The sequence below is a fragment of the Xiphophorus hellerii genome, chromosome 14 (assembly GCF_003331165.1).
Source record: "Xiphophorus hellerii strain 12219 chromosome 14, Xiphophorus_hellerii-4.1, whole genome shotgun sequence".
Classification (NCBI taxonomy): Eukaryota; Metazoa; Chordata; class Actinopteri; order Cyprinodontiformes; family Poeciliidae; genus Xiphophorus; species Xiphophorus hellerii.
In genome coordinates, this window is record NC_045685.1 from 13,452,230 (window position 1) to 13,472,253 (window position 20,024).

At 40.6% G+C, this 20,024-nt stretch overlaps 1 protein-coding gene across 2 annotated transcripts; it reads right to left on the bottom strand.

The window, feature by feature from the left end:
- Nucleotides 1-1,802: 1,802 nt before the first annotated feature.
- Nucleotides 1,803-18,690, bottom strand: agfg2 (ArfGAP with FG repeats 2). Of its 2 annotated transcripts, XM_032582281.1 has the most exons (14): nucleotides 18,327-18,690; nucleotides 17,028-17,121; nucleotides 15,001-15,116; nucleotides 12,624-12,768; nucleotides 12,156-12,276; nucleotides 11,960-12,064; nucleotides 10,117-10,149; nucleotides 7,273-7,518; nucleotides 5,159-5,231; nucleotides 5,011-5,054; nucleotides 4,718-4,810; nucleotides 3,834-3,953; nucleotides 2,958-3,028; nucleotides 1,803-2,859 (listed from the first exon to the last, which is right to left on the bottom strand). In XM_032582281.1, exons 1-14 carry the CDS (start codon nucleotides 18,491-18,493, stop codon nucleotides 2,812-2,814), a joined length of 1,476 nt encoding a protein of 491 aa, XP_032438172.1. In that variant the 5' UTR covers nucleotides 18,494-18,690; the 3' UTR covers nucleotides 1,803-2,811. The 2 variants fall into 2 exon arrangements, with proteins under 2 accessions (XP_032438172.1, XP_032438173.1); XM_032582282.1 differs by lacking the exon at nucleotides 10,117-10,149.
- Nucleotides 18,691-20,024: the final 1,334 nt, after the last annotated feature.

The window sequence follows — 20,024 nt, forward strand, 5'->3', positions numbered from 1 at the left end:
AACATTGACATATGTGAAATTTAGAGGAGATGTGAAGCAAAGAGCTGTTCGGGAGACTCGAGTAGAGCCAAACCATCGGGATCTTAAAAAAGGACCGGAATTCCCTTCATTAAACTCTCCTCCACAGTACTCTAGAACACGGTGCGTTCAGGAGCTTCACCGCAGGTCTGACAACTAAAGAACTAATCAGTCTCACCTGGGAAGGGAGAACTTAAACAACCAAAGGGGAAGAATGCAGAAATATAAAACGATGAAAACAGTTATTGAAGAAACGGACTAAAGACAAAATCAAAGAAAAATAAATACTTTTACTCCAAAGCACTGATCATGGACTAATGATGCAAACTTAAGAGGGTATGGATGTTGGAAGATCTATAACTAGTCTAATCTATTTACACATATCATCAAAAAGTAAATGCACAATCTTATGTTTTTCATTAAATTAATCTGTTATGCAAAAGTGTGCATAACAGGTGTAGATATAAAATACCTGCACCTGTTATGTGAAAATAGGCGACTATTCAAACCAAAACAATTTGGTGCTCATATCCAAACTTTTCTGCTTTGTTTCTCTCATTACACAAATTTCACAAGTTTGAAAGTTATTTTAAAGGGATTTTGCCAAAAATAATTGTAGTGTGTAGACTGCAATGTTGTGACAATTTTGCTCGGTGGAGTGAATGTCCCTATAGTTTTGTTGTTGTTGGGGGGTTTTTTTCGTCAATTTGACCCTGGCACCTCACAATAAACTGAAAAAAAATAACACCAGACTCTAAATTAGTGCTGATAATATAAAACTCTTATTATATATTTATAAATAAGCTCATATATAATTATTTACAGCAGTATTCTAACCAACATCTTCCTATTTTGTTTGTGTTTTCGCATGTCCATCTCTAGCTATTCTTTTTACGCGAACTCCTAAAGATTCCCACAGCACGTGAAGGCAACATCCCTTCTCCTCTCCACTGTGGCGTAAGATTTCAGCCTTGGCGCTTCCAGGAGGTCCATCCTGGTCTATTTATTGTTTAAATAATAAAAAAAAAAAAAAGCAGTCCCTATCTGCCTCCTGTTGAAATTTGGATATATTGACGCATGACCTCTGCAGATTCAGCAACTCTGTCCAAAGAACAGTGATTAAATCAGCAGAAATTCTCCAGACAGTAGCGAAATCAAGGGTCAACTTTAGACATCTTTAGGATCTGTTATTTCTATTCTTCATTTGGATGATGTTGCTGTATTAAATTGAAAAATCAGACATTTGACTGTTTTCTCTGTTTAAAATCATCTCTACACCCAGTGGAATCTCCAGTCCTTTGTTTTTATTAAATATTTGGGGGGGGGGGAAGGAAAAGCGCATTAAAATCTTTTAGATTTAAATGAATATTTTAAAACACCCAAAACGGGAACCATCTTCGTGCTGCATGCTTATGCAGTATGCATGCTGTTATGCAATATGCATCCTAAAGTAACCTTGTGCAGGAGGGCAAACATAAAATAACAGTCTACCGCCCCCTGTTTTTTAGCAAAGGTACTGCTAAACAACAGGAGGGGGGGGGGGGGGGGGACTTTTTAATTTCACCATGACTGTTGTAAACTTTCTTAGCTCAATGTTCCAGAGTTCCCAGTCATTTTTCACTGTAATGTCAGCTGTGTGAACGTAAAAACAAAACTTTATTATAATAACCGTAAAAAGGCCGTCTCTACCATCGGATGAATTTTCAGATTTCGAGTCATTCTGAAGTGGTGAAGATGTTTCCATTATGTGCGAATAAAAATAGTCAGAAACACAGAAAAAGCCCCACTATATTAAGAATTGGATTTTATGAACATGAATACGTGTCGTTACAAAGAGGTTAATACATAAAACTCTTACTTTTTCGTTCTTTTTGGCAAAATAAAAGAAATAACCTTTTACCTCAATTAAAAGAAACAAAAAGCATTTTGGTCCAGTAAAATGAAGCTGTGAACTTTTTTATACATATTTTATGTCTCTCTCTTTTTTTTTTCTGAAATTTGCTTTTACATTCAGTAGCATCTCCTTTTAGCCCTATAAGCGCATGCAGCCTGAGAGTGAAAAACACTGATAATCACTGATCGATACTTTGACCAGGAATTTAAAAAAAAAAAAGTGAGAAATGCAAACATGTTCCACACACACACACGCACGCTCGTCTTTTCTTGAGACGCTAATTCACGTGCATCAAGAGGTTGTTAAGGCTGTTCAAAATTATTTGCAGGGCATTTGCGATGACAAGTCAAAGTCTCTGCTCCACCAGCTGAGATTCAAAGATTTTAAAGCAGAGGACGTTCTTACCGGTGGGCTGCTTTTGCAGGGGTGTGTGTTGCTTTTATATATTTATATGTATATATATTTTTTTGCACTTATAAGCAGGAGATGAAAGCACAATAGCAGCAGCAGCAGCAACATGTGTGTGTGTGATATAGTTTGTGGGTAAAATTAAAGAGGCATTGTTCACTCGTGACTCCCACAGAGCCCTGAGGTGGCATCTACTGTCACAGAAAAAACATCCTATGACACGCACACACACACACACATACAGTTTCATTGTTACATTCACACCCTTTTCTGTTATTTTTCTTTCCTCCACAAACACGTAAACACAGACACAGAGGAGAGAAGGAGGCAGGGAGGGCGTGATGGAGGAGGGTCCGACCCTCCCTGACCGGGTGGAAATGCTCCAGAGGCTTTGAAATGGCAGCAGCTCCTCAAGTTCACTCCTCCCTCAGTTCCCAGCGAAGTGAGGAGAGGTGTGGGATGAGGAGATGGAGAAGAGGCGGGGGGGGGGGTCAGATGAAGGGATTTTTCGATGTCCCCCGACTGGGGTAAACATTCCCCTGCAGAACAAGAGAGGCAGAGTGAGAAACAGCAGCAAGAACGACTCCTAGACAGAGCAAGCCGCATTCCCCACTGGCTCTCCGGGCAGCGAACTCACCGTGAACGGGTTCACAGACATGGGCCGAGGGACTTTGGGCTGAGAGTCAGGCTCGGGGAACGAGGCGAAACCTGCAGCAGGAGACAGAAACATGATGGGTGAAACTAGACCCAAACAGGAGCTGCATCCAGACACACTGAAAACAAAAACAAAACAAAAAACAATGCCGCGCCAACTTTAAAAAATATGTTAATTAGTCACAAGAAATTAAATGAAGTTGATCGAACTCACTTTATTTATGTTTGTTTACCTTTACAACTTAATAAATTAACTTTGATTACCTTAATTTGACCAATTAACAGCTTTTTATAAAGGTTTGAGCTGAATCTTTTTTCAGTGCACTGGCTGCGTCTGTGGGTGTTCCTGACCTGCTGACCTCTGGGTACCGGTTGGTGAATGACGAAATACTGAGTGGACCATATTCTGGCCTGGTCTGCAGTAAAAACCACAGACTTAGATGTTTTTATTGGGGTTTTATGAGACAAACAAGTCAATTTTTATTATTTATTATTGTTCTTTAATTAATGTTTAGGCAATGCCTCTCATTCCTCATAACGGAAGAAACTTGAATGAAAACAACTTTAAATCGTTCAAGGGTATGAACAATTTTGAGCGGCATAAATACACAAAATTATTGAATAACTAATGAGCTCATTGTGTTTTTCTTCTCTTTATTATTCATTATATTGAGGAAATACATTGTTTCCTCCTCAACTCTGAGCCATTCAAGGAAACAAAAACATATTTTAAGACCTTTTCTTTGCAAAGTTTGTGTTTTCATGACAAAACAACAATATTTCCCTGATTAAAGGTTTTATTTCATGGTCCTCTCGGCACATAAGACGTGATACTACAGCAAATAAAGCAAAACCTCACCGTTGGTTTCTTGATTGGTGACTGACTCGTGGTGAAATGCATTCTGGGTGGCAGGAGTCGGGAAGGAAGCAGACGGAGGGAAAACAGAGGTGGGCGAAGTGACAAACGCGCTGGAGTCACCTGCAGGGAAGAAATCAGAGGGAAAAGACATCACTACTCAGGTGAAGAGGAGACGGCACAGAGCTGCTTTCACTTTTCATTTCTATGTTGAACAAAGAAGCAAGAGGAGCGTGGAGACGCCAAAGTAACGCCTTACTGGGTTACTGGTGCTGACAACGCAGACATGTGTCGCTATTCTGTCTGTTTTATTACAAAATTTTAATAAAAACTTAAAAATCTGATTATGGGTTGATACCAAAAAGGAAAAATCTGGATCTTAATTGCTTTATAGGGACAACGGCATGCAGTGAGAGGTGGGTAGAGTATCCAAAACCCAAGGGTAGCACTACTTCAACATATTTTCACTCAAGTAAAAGTAAAAAGTAGCCGTCCAAGAAGTGACTTATGAAACTTTAACAAAAACTGCACGTGTGTGTCTTTGTGTGTGTGTGTGTGTGTGTGTGTGTGGCGAATCTATGCTTAAAACAAGCTTATTCTTCATTCAGGGAAGTTTCTCACAGTGGGTAGAGTATCCAGAGTAGCAATACTTCATGATAAAGAGTAAGTACAGCGCAGAAAAATATTCCTAAAAGTAAATTTTGCCAAAAAGTTACAGTGCGACTAGTTACAACCCAACTCTGCCTACAGTAGTGACGTTTTAAAGCAGCCCTCATTTTTGTACTGTTTGCCTCCAGGCAGCCAGACTCTGAACTCTGAGTGCTTTCTTACTGACAAAATGTGGAAAAAAAAAAAATCTTACAGCTCCTGCAAGGCATGAGGCTTACCTCCTGAGGCGCTGCTGAAGGGGTTACTGGGGGAGAGGGCAACAGGCTGCTGGGAAGCCGACCCGGCGCTGGAGCTGAATGGGTTTGGGAAATCTGAGACACACAAGGAGAAACGGGGAGTGGGGAGATAATTCACCATGCGTCGGGTTAACAGGGCAAATTCCTGCCTATTCAGATTGACTCTAAGTCTCGGCGTAATGAGTGGTGGTGTTGGACGGCTCCTTCAGGATGAAAGGGGCTGAATGTAAATGCAGCGCGGGGCTGGATCGAGGCGGTCTGTGCTCTGTACTCACTTCCAAAACTTTGGGAGCTGGATACAGCATCGACTCCAGGGGAGCTGGGGGCGGAGGAGCAGAAGAAGATTAAAAAAAAAAAAAAAAATACTCATGAATCGATCCAAGCCTGACTGCGTTGAAATAAAAGCTTCTTTTCTCTTCATACCTGGCAGGAGTGGAGCTGGACGACAGCCTGCTGCCAAAGATAGCGCTGTACTGCGGAGGGCCACTAGGTGGAGCTGCAAGCAAGCATTTCACAGAGAAAAAAACCCCCATCATGATATGACCTCAGGCCTGTCATTAACCCTGTTCTAAAAGATAGAGTACTACTATTACCTTAAAACATGAGTAAAACTCTGATAAAGGGCTCAAACTGTTGTGCTGCAGTGTGTAAGTCATTGGGGGAAAACAAGAATTAACCGAATTACAAAAGGAAAAAATAAAATTCTGAGTTTTGGCTTGATATGGATCAAAGAGAGCTGAAGCAGAAAATCAATAAAGAGCTCTTCCTGCCAGACAGAGAAGGCTGCGATGAAGCTGGAAAACAACAACAGCAACAACAGCAAGGCTTCTTGCGGAAAGCCCCAGGGCTCCTCACATGCGTTACGTCCATTAAAGCAGCCAGCTTGGTATTTAGACAAACACGGCCGATCGCTTTAAAACGAGTCAACAGGGTCCTTTGAACCTGACTGCGCAGAATCTGGAGTAAACACAATGAGCATAATTCAGCTGCTGCGAGTCTTGGCATTTGGAGAGTAACGGTGTTACGCAACTACGCTGAGCTGGCCATCAAAATCTGGATCACACGCACTCCTTACACTGCCTCTGTGTCAGAGTCAGAGTCAAAACCCAGAATATTACTACAGCTACAGGACCGGGGGAAGAAGTGTTTTCCTGTTTTTTAACTTGTTTTATTTTTTTAGTCTTCTCCCCATTGGTAGATAGGCCTGTCACAATAAACAATAAATCAATTAAGTCGCATGATCAAGTAAAAGAAACCAGGTAATTTTCTTTTGCTTGATTTATCGTTTTTCTCTTTTGACCAAAAACTGAATGACAGAAGTTTTCAGTCTGTGGTGTTTTTGTCTGAAGTATCCCTTTTTTTTTTTTTAAAGATAATCTTCATAATTTCTTCATAATAGTATTCATAATTTATTTTATTGTTGTTTCTGTTCTTTGAGAATGTGTTCTTGCATTTTATGCCATTATTCCTATTATATTACTTGAAAATGTTCTCGAAACAACAATCACAATAAGTTCTGGGACAATTTATCATCCAGCAAACTTTGCCTATTGGTAGAAACACAAAGACACAATCACCACTTTATAGCCACAAATCAATCCAGAAAAGAAAACAGGCAGAGCAAAAGATAAACAAATGTTTCATGTTGTCTCCACCTTGTGTTTTTCTCCTTTTAAAAAAGTAGATAATTTGCAGTTGATCTAGGAGCATTTTCATGCTTTAAGTAGCTCCTTATTTACTTCAAATAAAATTGAATGTACATTTTCTGGCATATCTCTACCACTTCTCAAAGAGTTAAATAAAAATATCCATCTGTAGATTAACAGCAAATGTCTTCCCCCCCCCAACCTCCCCCCCCCCCCCCCCCCCCCCCCCCCCCCCCCCCCCCCCCCCCCACCCCCCCCCCCCCCCCCCCCCCCACCCCCCCCCCCCCCCCCCCCCCCCCCCCCCCCCCGTTCTGTTTATTCAATTCAAATTCAATTCAGAAAACTTTATTGATCCCAAAGGGAAGTTAAATTAAACAACCATGGCCGCCTCTCATTCCATTCCCTAACAGTGGGTTCACGTTGTACCGTCCGTCTTTTCGTTTTTCTTTTCTTCCCTGATGCCAAAAGAACATCACACAGATTTTCATCTGTTCCCTTAAGTTGTGGAGGTTTGTATCCTAGATACATTATATTAAAATCACCAGGAATGAGAGTTTTGAAAGTGAGTTGATTTACTTTATTAACATCTTTCCAGTAATTCAGAACCTTCGGACAACCCCCCAAAACTGTTTCTATTTCCCACACAGACCTGAATGTTAGACTTTTACTAATAATTCAAGAGTATGCAGGAAATCCTGCCAGATAAAGGATTTATATTTGTCCTCAAATGAGCCAGAATCCTTAGAATTCCTTTAATGAAGTGGCTGGTAGAGAGTCACCCAAAATGCTTCTTTGGACTTTGACCTCTTCATCAAAGTTTAACTACGATCCGTTTCTGTTTATTTGGGCTTTCGAAAGATTACTAAGCAGCGAGCGACAAACATTGGATACCTGCAGCTGAAGATGTTTCAGAAAAGACAATGTCCAGCTGCGACACGGCAGCGTACTTGTCCCGGTTGCTGGAAGCGCTGACCGGTGGCGTCGTCTGGCTGACGCCGACCGGCTGCTGCTGCGGCTGGGACAGAGACTGTGGGAGGTTCTGCTGCTGAGGATGGTTTAGACCTCCGAAATCCACGCTTAGAGACTTTGGGAAGGCTCTGAAGGGCCCTGTGACTCCTGAGACTGACACTGTACGACCTGAGGGAGAGAAAACAACAGCTAATGATGATGAACTACGACCTTTGGAGCTCTAAAAACCTGCTGTGCGAACAATAGACTGACTGTGGAAATATTTCAAAACTAGACACCAATATGACTTCTAGAAAGTTTTACATTAGTAACACGTACACAGTCTATAAAAATATAGATTTCATGAATTGTCAGAAAATATAAGTACACCCCTGCAGCTTTAATTGGACTAAATTAATTGATGATCAACAAGTATGACCAGCAGGAGTTGGACATGCTTCCTGGTCTGTGGTGAACAGGTGTGGTTCAACACAATGCCAGAGTGGAAAAAGAAAATAGCATCATGACTTCGGTTTGCAAAGTTTTGTCTCAATTAGCCTCAAGATTTCTGATGATTGTGCTCTGAGCAGGTCAGAACAAAGTAGAAATGTTTGGCTGTAATGGAAAAGAATGTGGTCCTGCAATGGTCTAATCAAAGTCCAGACTGCAGCCTAATTGAGATGTGGAGAAATTAATATCTGCAAAAGCTAAGGAAGCTTTTGCAGATATACTTAGATTATCTGCAAATCTAAGTATATTTGCAGATATACTTAGATTTTCACACGTTTTTCACACTTAGATTTGTGTACTAAGTGTGAAAAACACTTAGTTTACTTAGATTTTCACACGTTTTTCCATTTTTGTATTTGGAAGTTGGGTTTTAAGAACTGCTTAAGAACTGTGCTATTTTTATACACTAGGACTAAATTGCAATGCGTTGTTTTGACTCTTTCCGCTGTTGTTTTTCTGAAATAATTGATCTTTTTAAACCCTGCGGCTTTCTTTTAAATATCTTTCTTTTAACTGATGCGCTCTCGGCTCGTCGTACATAAACGTCAAGCAGAGAAAAACAATCTCACGCCAAGTTAACATTATTTTCATGCTCTGTAGATAATCGGTGGCAGCGTTAACTTTGTGCATGAGGAATGTGGAATAAAACAGTTATAAGTTTAAAGCTTTAAACTTAAAAAAAAAAAAAAAAAAAAGCACAGCAGGAAGGGCGACAAGATTTTTAAAAGCAACAGTTAGAGCCTAAGAATAGCCTCCATGTAGTGAGCAGCAGCTAGCGGCAAAGCATGCTGGGTATCAGCTTCTGCTAGCATGGAGACGAAAAGGTGAATCCATCCTCCCCCCCTGTCAGCTGATGAGCCAGAGACAGAGACCAGACTTGACCTGATTCCGATAATCCACTGATTCAAGGCATGCATCACCCATGCCGCATGTTTCTGGGCTCCGATGTCATTTGCGAAGCGCGTTTGTGAAGCGTTGGCTAGGCCCTATCTCTGCAGGCATACCCGAACTTCTAAGAATACTTGTTTGGAATGGGATTACAGCTGCGCCCCACATAGTTTTCGAGAGCTTCGGCGGCAGCGCGGTGCGAAATATCAGCGGCCTTGTGCTGACGAAGGCCGCAGCAGCGGGAGGCGCAGCCCAAAAATAGCCCTGCTTTAAGCTCGTTCTATTCCCTCTGAGTAAATGTGTCTCCTTGACCCTCCCAGGCCTCAGACCTCAGCTTTTGAAGTGGCAGACCTGACTGATGAAGAAAATTACTGACCCCAATTTCAGTAGGTGATGCCTGTCTGCAGTGATTTAGATGGGTGAAAGCAGTGAGGAGATTTTGCTCATCTGCTGTAACATACAGCGCCTTTTAAGCGTATTTCTAACACTGGAGCCTTTTTGAAGTTTAATACAACAACAAACTGCAATACAGTTTAATGGGGGGGGGGGGGGGGGGGGGGGGGGGGATCAACACAAGGCGAATAATTATGAAGTAAAATAGTACACAGTTTTCAAATTTATCTCACAAAACAATCTGGAAAGTGTGGCGTGAGCTTGTATTCTACGACGGCGTATTAGTGCCATTGTACATAGAAGGAAAATTTTGCCAAAAAACAAGTACATTTCTGAGCTCCAAAAGTAAAAAATTTGCAAGATAAAACTCAGTAATTGTTAGATGAATCTTTGAAAATTTCTAGAAAAAAAGAGGAAATTTTTGAGCTCCAAAAGTGAAATATTTGAGAGAAAATTATAGAAATTTTGACTTTTCTAGCAAATTTTTGACATTTCAAGCTCGGAAATTTCCATTTTTTTTCTAGAAAAGTCCTAAGAGTTGTGTTTTTTTGTGGAAATTACTCCTCCTTTGTTCCATCTACAATGACCCTGGTATGTAATTGTAGTATTTTGCTCCCGTTACACTGATGTGCCAAAAAAAAAAAGTAAAAATAATCACTTGGATCCAATTTGCAGCCCTAATTGCAGAAAAAGATTATTTAGTGGAGTCTTGGAGTCTGAAAACAAACTCCAATATTTTCAATCATAATAGATTTTGAAAACCATGTGTCATTTTCCTTCTACTTTCCAATTAACCACAACTTTGTGATGGTCAATTACAAAAAATACATTAAAGTTTGTAATAAAAAAATGCAGTTTGTTGTAAATTTACATGCATGTAAGGCGCGGCCAGCACTGACACATCCACAGATAAGGCATCTATTATAAATGATACACAGAGGAAGTGCTTATCGATTCCAGCCACTCAGCACAAACTCGAAAAGCAATGAGTCTTACCTAAAGTGAAGTGGTTTTTGAACGAGCTACTGGCTACGAGGTTGAAGGAAAGAGCGAAGAAACATCAGATAGACACAGAGAGAGAGAAGAAAAAGGAAAACGTCACTCATGTTAGATCACCATATCTTTCCTGCTGCTTCCTGTCGACAGCTGAGCAGCCTGCTTGGTTTTAAGATTCATGAAAAGCAAACCCAGTGTGGCAACGTGATGAAACAACAAAAATCAGAGAGAATATACAAGGATGATTGTGAGAAACAGCGTGGCGCCGACATTATAGCTGTGTTCAAAATGTTCACTCATTTGCTATGTTACGCTAAGCAGCTGTTTTTGCATCTTTAACAATACTCAGTCCAGAAAACCCCTCGTAGCTTGAAATGTTATCATGGCACTGACTGTAAATTTCACGATACAATTTTCAACGTTACACTTTTCCATTAGGCCACCGCATCAACAAAAGCTTTAGCTTCTCAAAATTTCTGGGTTTAGCCATCAGAGAATTAAACATGTTTAATACCCAACATACTTTTTTTCAGAGCAGCTCTTAAAGACACAAAAGTTTGTCTCGTCTTTCATGTTATAATTTATAACTTGTTTTTGACATGTTTACAGTTTAGGCTGAAGATCACAGATCTGGCTTTGGTATGCACTTAAAAAATCTCAAAAATCTTCTGGCTCTGGATGAGCTGCCTAACAAGTGCCAAAGGAGCTGCCTAAGTGTACTGGGCATTAAAAAGAAAAACTAAACAAAATCACTATCTAGCTGTGAAATCTTTGCATTAGCATGCTAACAGTAGCATTAGCAGACATGCTAATGTTAATTTTGTCGACTTTATAAAATATAAACACGTTTACTGTCTAGAGATAACATAATTTTTTCTAAGTGTGAAACATGGCAACCTTCTTTTTTTTTATGCCGGTTGGCAAGCTACGTATTGATGTGCATTACCGCCATCTACTGGTGTGGAGTGTGGACATACCAGTAGATGTATGTGTGTCATATATATTACCCCACCCAAAACAAAACAAAAAATCTCTATATCCTTTCTGTCAATTTCTTCTTCTCGAGATATTTCAGTAAAGAATAAAAATATTAAGAAGTAGAAATTTTGTCCAAAATATATTCTATACATGGCAACCTGGATTTTAATATTAGCATCTATTACATATAAATGCAAGGCTCGTCGATACTTGTTCCATTTTCCAAACGCAAGCAACATTGGTGTTAACATTACCACTAGCTAACAGGCTAATGATGGCATTAACATTTTGGTAATTTAAAGAGGTATAGTCTGTAGATATATTTCCAAAATATACTATGTAGAGATAATATACTTACTTATATTTCAGAAACTACATAAGTTAAAGACAATGCACTTATTTTAGTATTTGAAAGGTGGCAACACTTAGTATTAGCATTCCATTATGGTGATAACAGTAGAGTTAGCAGTTTTATACGAATGGTTCTGCTAAAGTACAGCTCTAAATTGCATAAAAGCCTATTGTTAAAATGCACAGGAGTTTGTGGTTTTAATATGACAAATTGTGAAAAAGCTCAAGATAAATGAGTACTTTTATAAGGGACTGTATAATGTGTGAATGAACATTTCAAGCACGGCTTGTCTATATTTTCACATTTCAATTACAAAGAAGAAAAACCACACTTCACAAATATTTTAGATATTTAAATATTGATGTAGGGGAGACGATCTCACTTGTGAATAAAACAATAAAGGTGAATAGTTTTTTCTAATAGCATGAGGTGTTCTCCTTCACTTTCATAGCCTGAACAAACTGCCTTACGTTGATCTATGTTTTTCTAAAGTAGAGGGAGACCAAAGCCCACCTGAGGGTCTTGGGAGGGCGGGGAACGAGGGGCCGTGGCTCTGACCTCCCAGTGCTGACGACAGGGATCCCGGTCGCTGTCTTTCTATGCCACACAGTGTGGAGTCTGGATCACAAGAAAAAACAAACACGTGACAAAATCTAATACCACAAACAAGAAAGAAAAGAATTCCTCCCACAGAGGATCAACCTCTAACCTTTCAGAGGGTGATCTCGAAAGCTCTGTGAGCGCGAAGGTCTGGCCGTGAACGCGTCGGTCCGCATGTCAGCGGGCGAGATGGTGGGAGCGCGATCCCATGATGGCAGCTGCGACTGTGACTGGTGGAAAAGAGATAAATAGAAAGAGGAGTTAAAAATGGAAAAGGCAGACCGGGTGAGTCTGTTTCATCGTTTCTCAATAATTCATAAGTCTAGCCTTTGATGTGGAGGCTACCTGGCCCTCCGACTGCCCAAACTATCAGCCTCTCTGCTGCAGCACTGAAGTGAATTCAGGTCATCTCTTCACCTGCTGTTCTCCTTTCTTTTTTTTGCTCTCTCTGAATATCCTGCCTCCTTTCATTTCCTCTTTTTCATGCAGTTTTTACTTCTGCTCTCACTTTATTTCCCTTCTTTTATTGATTCTCCATTAGCGTCTCCATCCACATAATGTATCTCTTGCTTCTTACCAGTGGCCTCGTAGATCTGGCATTAGGTGGCAAGTTATGGGAGGGGCCCTGGCTCGATAATGGACCATGGGAAGAGGGCACGGCTTGGACTCCGGGACTCCAGGGGCCTTCCACGTCCCTCCGGTTTTTGCTTTTGGAAAAATGCCTGTAAAAAGACAGGGAGAACCAGGCTTTTAGTACGCTTTGCTACAGGATAATATTAAGGGGGCTTGTTATGAAAAATTCACGTTTTTAACGTTTTTGTGCTTCCATTTCGGTTCCATTTCAACTGCTTCTAAAAACAGACCAGGCGATTAGAAAAGTACATTTTCTGGTGTATGGAAAATTAAATATTTTAAAAACCCCGTTGGGCTCTTTGCACCTACGGCACTGACGTCACATCCGCATGAGCGAAATGCGGCTTTCTTACTTCCTCTTTGAGTTACCATGACAGCTAGGAAAGACAGTCTTCCAAAAATAATGGGGTTTTAAGTTTTCATGGATTTCCAAACGATCCTGAATTCAGAAGACGGTGCCTTGTAAATATTCGTCGCTACCAGTTAAAGCTAACGCCACATAGCAAAGTTTGCAGCCTTTGCTATGCTGATAACTCCGGATTGACTTCTTCAGCCTGAAACTACCGGGGGGAGACGGATGGTAAATAAAGGAGCTGAGAAACCTCTGTCCTTGTGTTATTTCCATAGAATAACTTCTGTATTCAGCCTGAAAGAGGAGTGCATGGGAATGAGTGAGCAGACCACAGCCAGACAGCCAAGAAACTGATCCGCCTGTGCACACTGCTGTAAACACCATCCTATTTGAGCTCTTCACAAAAAACATGCAAAAGTAACAAAATGAAATAACACGGAGACCTTAGAAACACGGCCATATTTTTCTAAAAGCAGCAACTTTGAACCTGGACAGTCAACTGAACTAGAACTCTGACACCAGACCTGCCCTACTTTTAAGCTATGGGGTTTGTTGTGCTTCCTCATGTTGTGGAAGCAAAAAGCCCAAACCGTAATCTACCCCGGTACTCTGCTTGACACTAACGACAATAAACACATATAATATACTTGAAAATAAGTACAAAATAAGGAAAAATAAATAAATAAATAACATTATCCGCTAGAATGTTTAGATACTTAAAATGGCACAGTCATTTACTAAGAAAAATGTCCGAGAATATTACCTACTAGCATAAGCTAAAGTTAATGTTAGCCACGAAGTTTAAAGAAAGTAAAACTCACCATTGTGTCTGTGAATCTATGAAAAGGCGTACATCTTAAAACTTAAAAAGTAAGTCTCCAACTTAGCTACTTGTTGAGGCTTTGGATCGATGTATCATTAATTGTTACCTTGGGCTAGAACTGTAAATGACCGGAAAGGACTGAGCCGCTTTTCCCTGAACACGGAAGCTGACGTGCAAAGAGCCCAACCAAGTACACCTGCGCCGTTGCCTGGCAACCCGCGCCAGGCCCAGCCTGTTAGCTAGCAACCCGGTTGGTGAGGTTGTTCAACGGCTGCTCGAACAAAAAAAGAATTTTGTTGTTGACTTGTTATCCAGAAACTACTTGCTGCATTCTTGTTAGTTGTGCCAGAGGCTTTTCTTCTGGTTTTCAAAGATGTACGGTTATACAATTACGCAACTGTTTGACGCCATTTTGCGCTAGAGTTGGGGGGGGACGTGGCCAGCAGCAGCTAATTGGATTTAAAGTGACAAGACGCACTAAAATGTCTCCTTCAGAAATAGGCTTAAAGTAGACAGAACTGGGCAAACTAAAATCTCATTGTCTCTAAGAATTATTTTGTGCAAAAAAGACATAATGAGCATGTTTTGTATTGCTCTATCCTAATATGTTCAAAGAAGCATAGCAGGTCACCTTCACGATTTATTAAAACCAATTAGTAAAACAGAAAAAGGAAGGAATGTGCAGCCATGCTACATAAACCTTCTATGCAGGAAATGTGGGTGAACTCTGTGGATGTAAACACAGCATGGTTATCTCCTCAGCCATCAAAAGAGTCTCTCTACAGGAAACATTTATTGGGAACAGTAATCAACTGATATCTTGGATTTAAGCAAAGTAACAACACAGTGTGTGTGGACACAACACAGTTTCTCCCATCAATAATGCAGATAGTTAACAGCCAGACCATCACAATGAGTGCAGCTTTAGCTTCTTGTATATGTTGTTAGCTCTGGAAGCCATGTTTATTTCCTGTGGGTCTGAGCCAAATAAAGAAGAGAACCTTTGACAGATACTGCCGTTTGATCAGCAGATAGGGAAGGTATGTTTCCTGCCTTAAAAGCAAACATTTTTTTGGAGTTTAAAAAAAATGCATTAATGAAACAACCTATTTTAAGATTGAAACAAGGTATTTTAAAAGTTATCACCATTTTTTCTTCTCATATTTATCTTGAAGAAACTCTTTGAACTTCTGAGGATCCTTTAAGTCGGGGCAGCCATCGGCCTTCGGGTCAAACACGCACAGCCAGGTTCTTCGACCAACCTGAACACACACACACATTTTACATGTCGACAACATTCAAAAGAGGGCAGTGTTGATTTGAACTGGCTGAGGAGTAATGGTTGATTTCTGACTGCTGGAGTTTAAAATTAGACCATAATCCCTACTTGTTTCATTTACATTTACATTTAATGAAAGAGATCTTTTACAAAAATAAGAAGATATTTATTTTTTATTCCTCAGTGATTCATCTGGTGCAGGAGTCAGAGTGCAGCGAATAAACACTGCCTGTGAGTCATGAGTGGTTAGATCACTGAGAGGATGATGACGGGAGCAATCTTGACCCTCCGCACTTCAGCTTCGGTGCACATGAAGCTCGACTTGGAAACTCACGCAGATCTGGGTTACCACCAAGCAGATCAGTGCGCAGTCATGCCTGATGTGCTTCATTTATCGTCTGTTTCATGTAACCGATCCCCGAGGCTCCCACAGTCGCACTGTGACGAACTCTCCATTCATTTTCATTAGAATCCAGCTGAACATATGTGGAAAATCATCAACAACGATTATGCAAAATGACCTATTAGAGCGATTGTGGAATAAGCAGCAGATCAGCTAAAGGGTGGTAGTTGTCATAGCGATGTAACTGCAGCTCAACAAACTGAATTTTACAGCTGATAAATATTTGACACTTTTATAATATGATAGCAACAGATCCAGTAGAAAACAGAGAATAAATAATCAGAGATGAACTGATCAGGCTTTTCCTGGCTGATCTCTGGCCAGCTTACAGATGAATCTCTAAAAATAAACAACTAAATGTCTGAGAATTTGATTCAGTAACTGACACTAGCTGTAAACATTTTCTCTACATTTCAGGTCCTAATTAATTTAATAGCATTCCGAAATTATAGGTAGTTAAATAAATGAACACTTTAAGAAATTAGGCAGGTCGTTGTGCCCTTCGGCCTAATCTTACTTTAATAGTAATTCACGATGGGGAACCAGTGAGCGGCCCAGTGTTGCTGTGGGTGTTGAAAAAGGAAAAATTGTGTAACTGTACAGCTTCCTGTCAATCAAACAGAAACTGCCAGATCTGAACGGATGCTCTGCGGTGAGCGACCGGTCCTCTGGGGTCTCACTGCGTGTGTAATGGAGCAGGTCTGTCAACACAACGCTATGAGACATCAGAAATGTCTCAGCTTACTCCACCCCATAAATGTATGATAACTAACTTAAAATATATTAGTCCTTATCTAACAAGTGTAAAATCATATAAATTAATCTTCCTGTAATACGTAGATTATACTAAAAAAGAAAAATGCAATAATTGCTGTTCTGAAGGCAAATTCTTATTCACATTTTTCCTAAAGTTCTCAGCTGGAGTTTCCTATTTAAGTTGGGTTTAGATTATTCCTACAATCATCCACAATCAAAAGAACATGAGCTACTCCTAGTCCTAGTTGATACGGTTCTTGTTTATAAGGGCAAATACAGTTCTTTGTCATTTTTTGTACAACTAAAAACTGAGAATGACACAAACTTATTTGCTTAAAAAAAACACTTTAAAAACAAAGAAAAAAAAATCACTTTAGGCCACTGAAAACTTTTTACCTTTCATTTCCAATTTGTTCCATGCAGCGGCTCAGTTTTAGAAAAAAAAACTTTTGGAAAAAAAAATAAATAAAATTTTTGACTTGCACAGATTTATTTAAGACAACATTTTCTTTTGTATCTCTACAGAACTTATGAGATTAATTCAACTGATGACCTCATGCATCATTTTATATTCTACATCAAAACTATTAAAAAAAAAAGTTTTTTCCAAAACCTCTACTTACTCTCGTTCCCTAATCAAATACCTGGCAACTAAGCCAACAACCTACTGGCTCCATCTGGCAACGAAACAAGAAGCAACTCAATTAGGAGCTGAAAAGACGGAGCGTCACTTACCTCATTGCCATGGTTCTGGAGGAATTCCACTTCCTGTTGGGAGAAAGTTGTCATGGAGATGGATTTGACTCTGTGGGGAGGGTTGAGGCCTCTCCTGGGATGTAGAGGAGAGATAGAAAAAGTAACAAAAATATATTCATACATCAAAGAGGCAAACAGTGAGGATTTAAAGTGAGTCTGCATGTCTGAGGCAGCTGACAGGTGCATCTCAATAAATTAGTATGTTGTGAAAAAGTTTCTCTCTTTCAGTAATTCAATACGAAAAAGTGAAAAGTCAAACTGTTAGTTGATTATTGCTCACTGTAGATGACTGCTAAAGTCAAGAGGCGAAGTCAAAAGGTAAAGAAGCTGGATGTTTAGAGAGTGCTGTGGCTGTTGATGGAAAGTTGAGTGGAAGGAAAAAGGGATGCACGAGTGAGGAAAAGAGAAATTTGTACCACTGAGCAGCTGTAGCATATACAGTATATAATATTCCTCTCAAGGCAGTGCACCTTTTTTTTCTTCCTTCCACTAAACTTTCCGTTAATATGACAGCAACTAATCGATCCATGACTTTTCCTTGAATTCAATAACTGAAACAAATGAACTTTTTTAAACACAATTCACTCAGATGCACCTGTAGGCGGATAAATAGCAGGTGGGAGGAGAAATATCTGACACGTGACTGTGGATTTTTTTTGGGGGGGGGGGGGACAGATTTGTTAAGGGAAATGGTGTCCGGGTGTGTATGTGTGAGAAAGAAAGAGAGAGAGAAAAGAGGGGACATAAATTATCGGTAACCAGAGCCTCCTACTTTCTCCATGCTGGGGGACACAAAGTGGGACACTGCTGTGCAAGATTGCGCAATAACTAACAACCCGCCTTCCTGTGGAGTGCTGGGACTGATCATGCAGAACAAACTCTGATACTACACACACATTCACGCCCACATTTGGAGAGGATCCTGGAAAGAGAGAGGAGTGTATCAAACCTGCGGCATGACGGTATAAAAGCTGGAAAATGACCAACTAGCGGTCTGTCGTTTTATGAAGCTGCTGGGAGGACAGGCAGAGGGAGAGACAGAGGCAGACACTGCGTAAATTAATGTGCGCGCACACACACATCATCATCATCATCATCATACAGGGCTGCTGCACCAACACCCGCCTGTTAATGTAGGGAGGGGGAAATATAAAATAATACCCTGCTCTGCACAGCCTGGGCGGCTGCACGGTGCAATCTCAGGCCTGGTTAGTTTTACTCCACAGCTCCGTCTGCGTCTGTTAGGTCTAGATGTGCAGAAACGGCTCGGTTACTCACAGCATTCCGGAGCACGACGTGCAGACGAAGCTGCCCACCGTGATATCCGTGTATGTCACCCCGGGCTGGTTGCACTCGAAGCAGTGTTTGTTTACTCCAGACTGGGCCAGCTCTCGGACCTTGCGGGAGCAGATCTCCTGGTTGTCCCGGTGCTTTCGGTTCGACATGGTTGTATCTGGCCGGTGCCAGCAGACACGGGCTGGAAGCGGTACGAAAACACCTCCTGCTCCTCCCCCCTGGAGCCACTCCGATCACTGCACGGAGCGCCTCACGCCCCGCATTATGGAGAAGGCTTTTCTGCGGCTTCACCCCCGGAGCAAGGCTACACACACACACACGCATACACGCAGGAGATACGCGTCAAGTTGGACAGAAGAGGCCACGAAATCACACCGGAAGTACAACATAGTTACTTCAGAATAAAATGAGACAACAGGTGGCGCTTTCAAAATTCTGTTCCAACATAAATCTGACCAATCGGCAGTCGCTATTTGTCCAGAAGTGCACGTCCCCTATTTAAAGCAACATCGTAAACATTGTCGGGGTTCATCAATGTTAACGCCATCCCGGCTTTAAGTATTTGAGGAAAATAATAGTAAATCATGGTCCAACAATGTCAGTGGGAAACATGCAACAGCTGTTAACCACAGCGTGTAGAGGGAAAAAATACAATTTATTACATTTCCAAAACCCAAAAGGAGTCTGGAATAATGCAAGAAATGGATGAAGGCCTGCAGCCGACTTCCTGTCCAGTTGAATGAAAATGTGATAGTGTGATCACTGCAACTGAAAGAAGGTAGTAAGCGTCCCATTTCTTGTCATAAGGACACATATTGATAGTCAGGTCTAAGATCAATACGTGAAGGTTGTTATGCTTGATTTTATCTGTGTAAATTAAAATGGTAGCTCTATGGAAGTATGCTGCAGCAACTGTGGTATTTCCATTTAAGCACCTTTTTATGCTAATGTTTATTTTTAAGAATTTTTCTGAAGATTTTCATAAGCTGGTACTATTTAAGTCATTACTCACCTGTTTTCACTTTCCACTGACCATTTTGAAATTATTTTTGCACCTATAATTACTTTAATTTTTTTATTTTTATTATTTTATTCTCAATTTCATCTGCTTTTATCTTTAATTTCAGTATCTTTGCACTTTGATGACACGTGTACTCTTGCCAGAGATTTTATTCCTTGTAACGGACTTCAAATGGCAACGCTATGCAAATAAATGTATCATTGTCTATTACTTTGAAAATCCTGCCGGATGTGAAGTAAGACATTATGTCTGGCCTGTTTCTTGGATTTGCGCTTTGGGGAATCTCCTGTCAAAGACAAACAAGAACCTGTCCAGAGGCCAGGTTTTACTCCGGAATTTTTAAAAAAACAAGTTTTTTATCTGTGGGGGCGACCAGACTGTTTGCCCCGGCTGTTTGCGCTCTGAGTGCGTCACTTACGCACGCACACATGTTGGAATTGTTGTCGCTGCGTAACAGTTGACGCTGCCGCGCGCGCTCGAAAGTGTGTTCAGATGCCTCACCTAAGGAACTGGGGTTATTTAGGTGGCCACGAGACCAACAAACATTATTTGGGTAAAAATAAAGGGGGGGAAAAAATCCTATGATGATTATAAATTATAGTATAACGCTGTTATAGTCTCCATTAGAAAAGATTCATTCTGGACTAACTGTTAGTTTA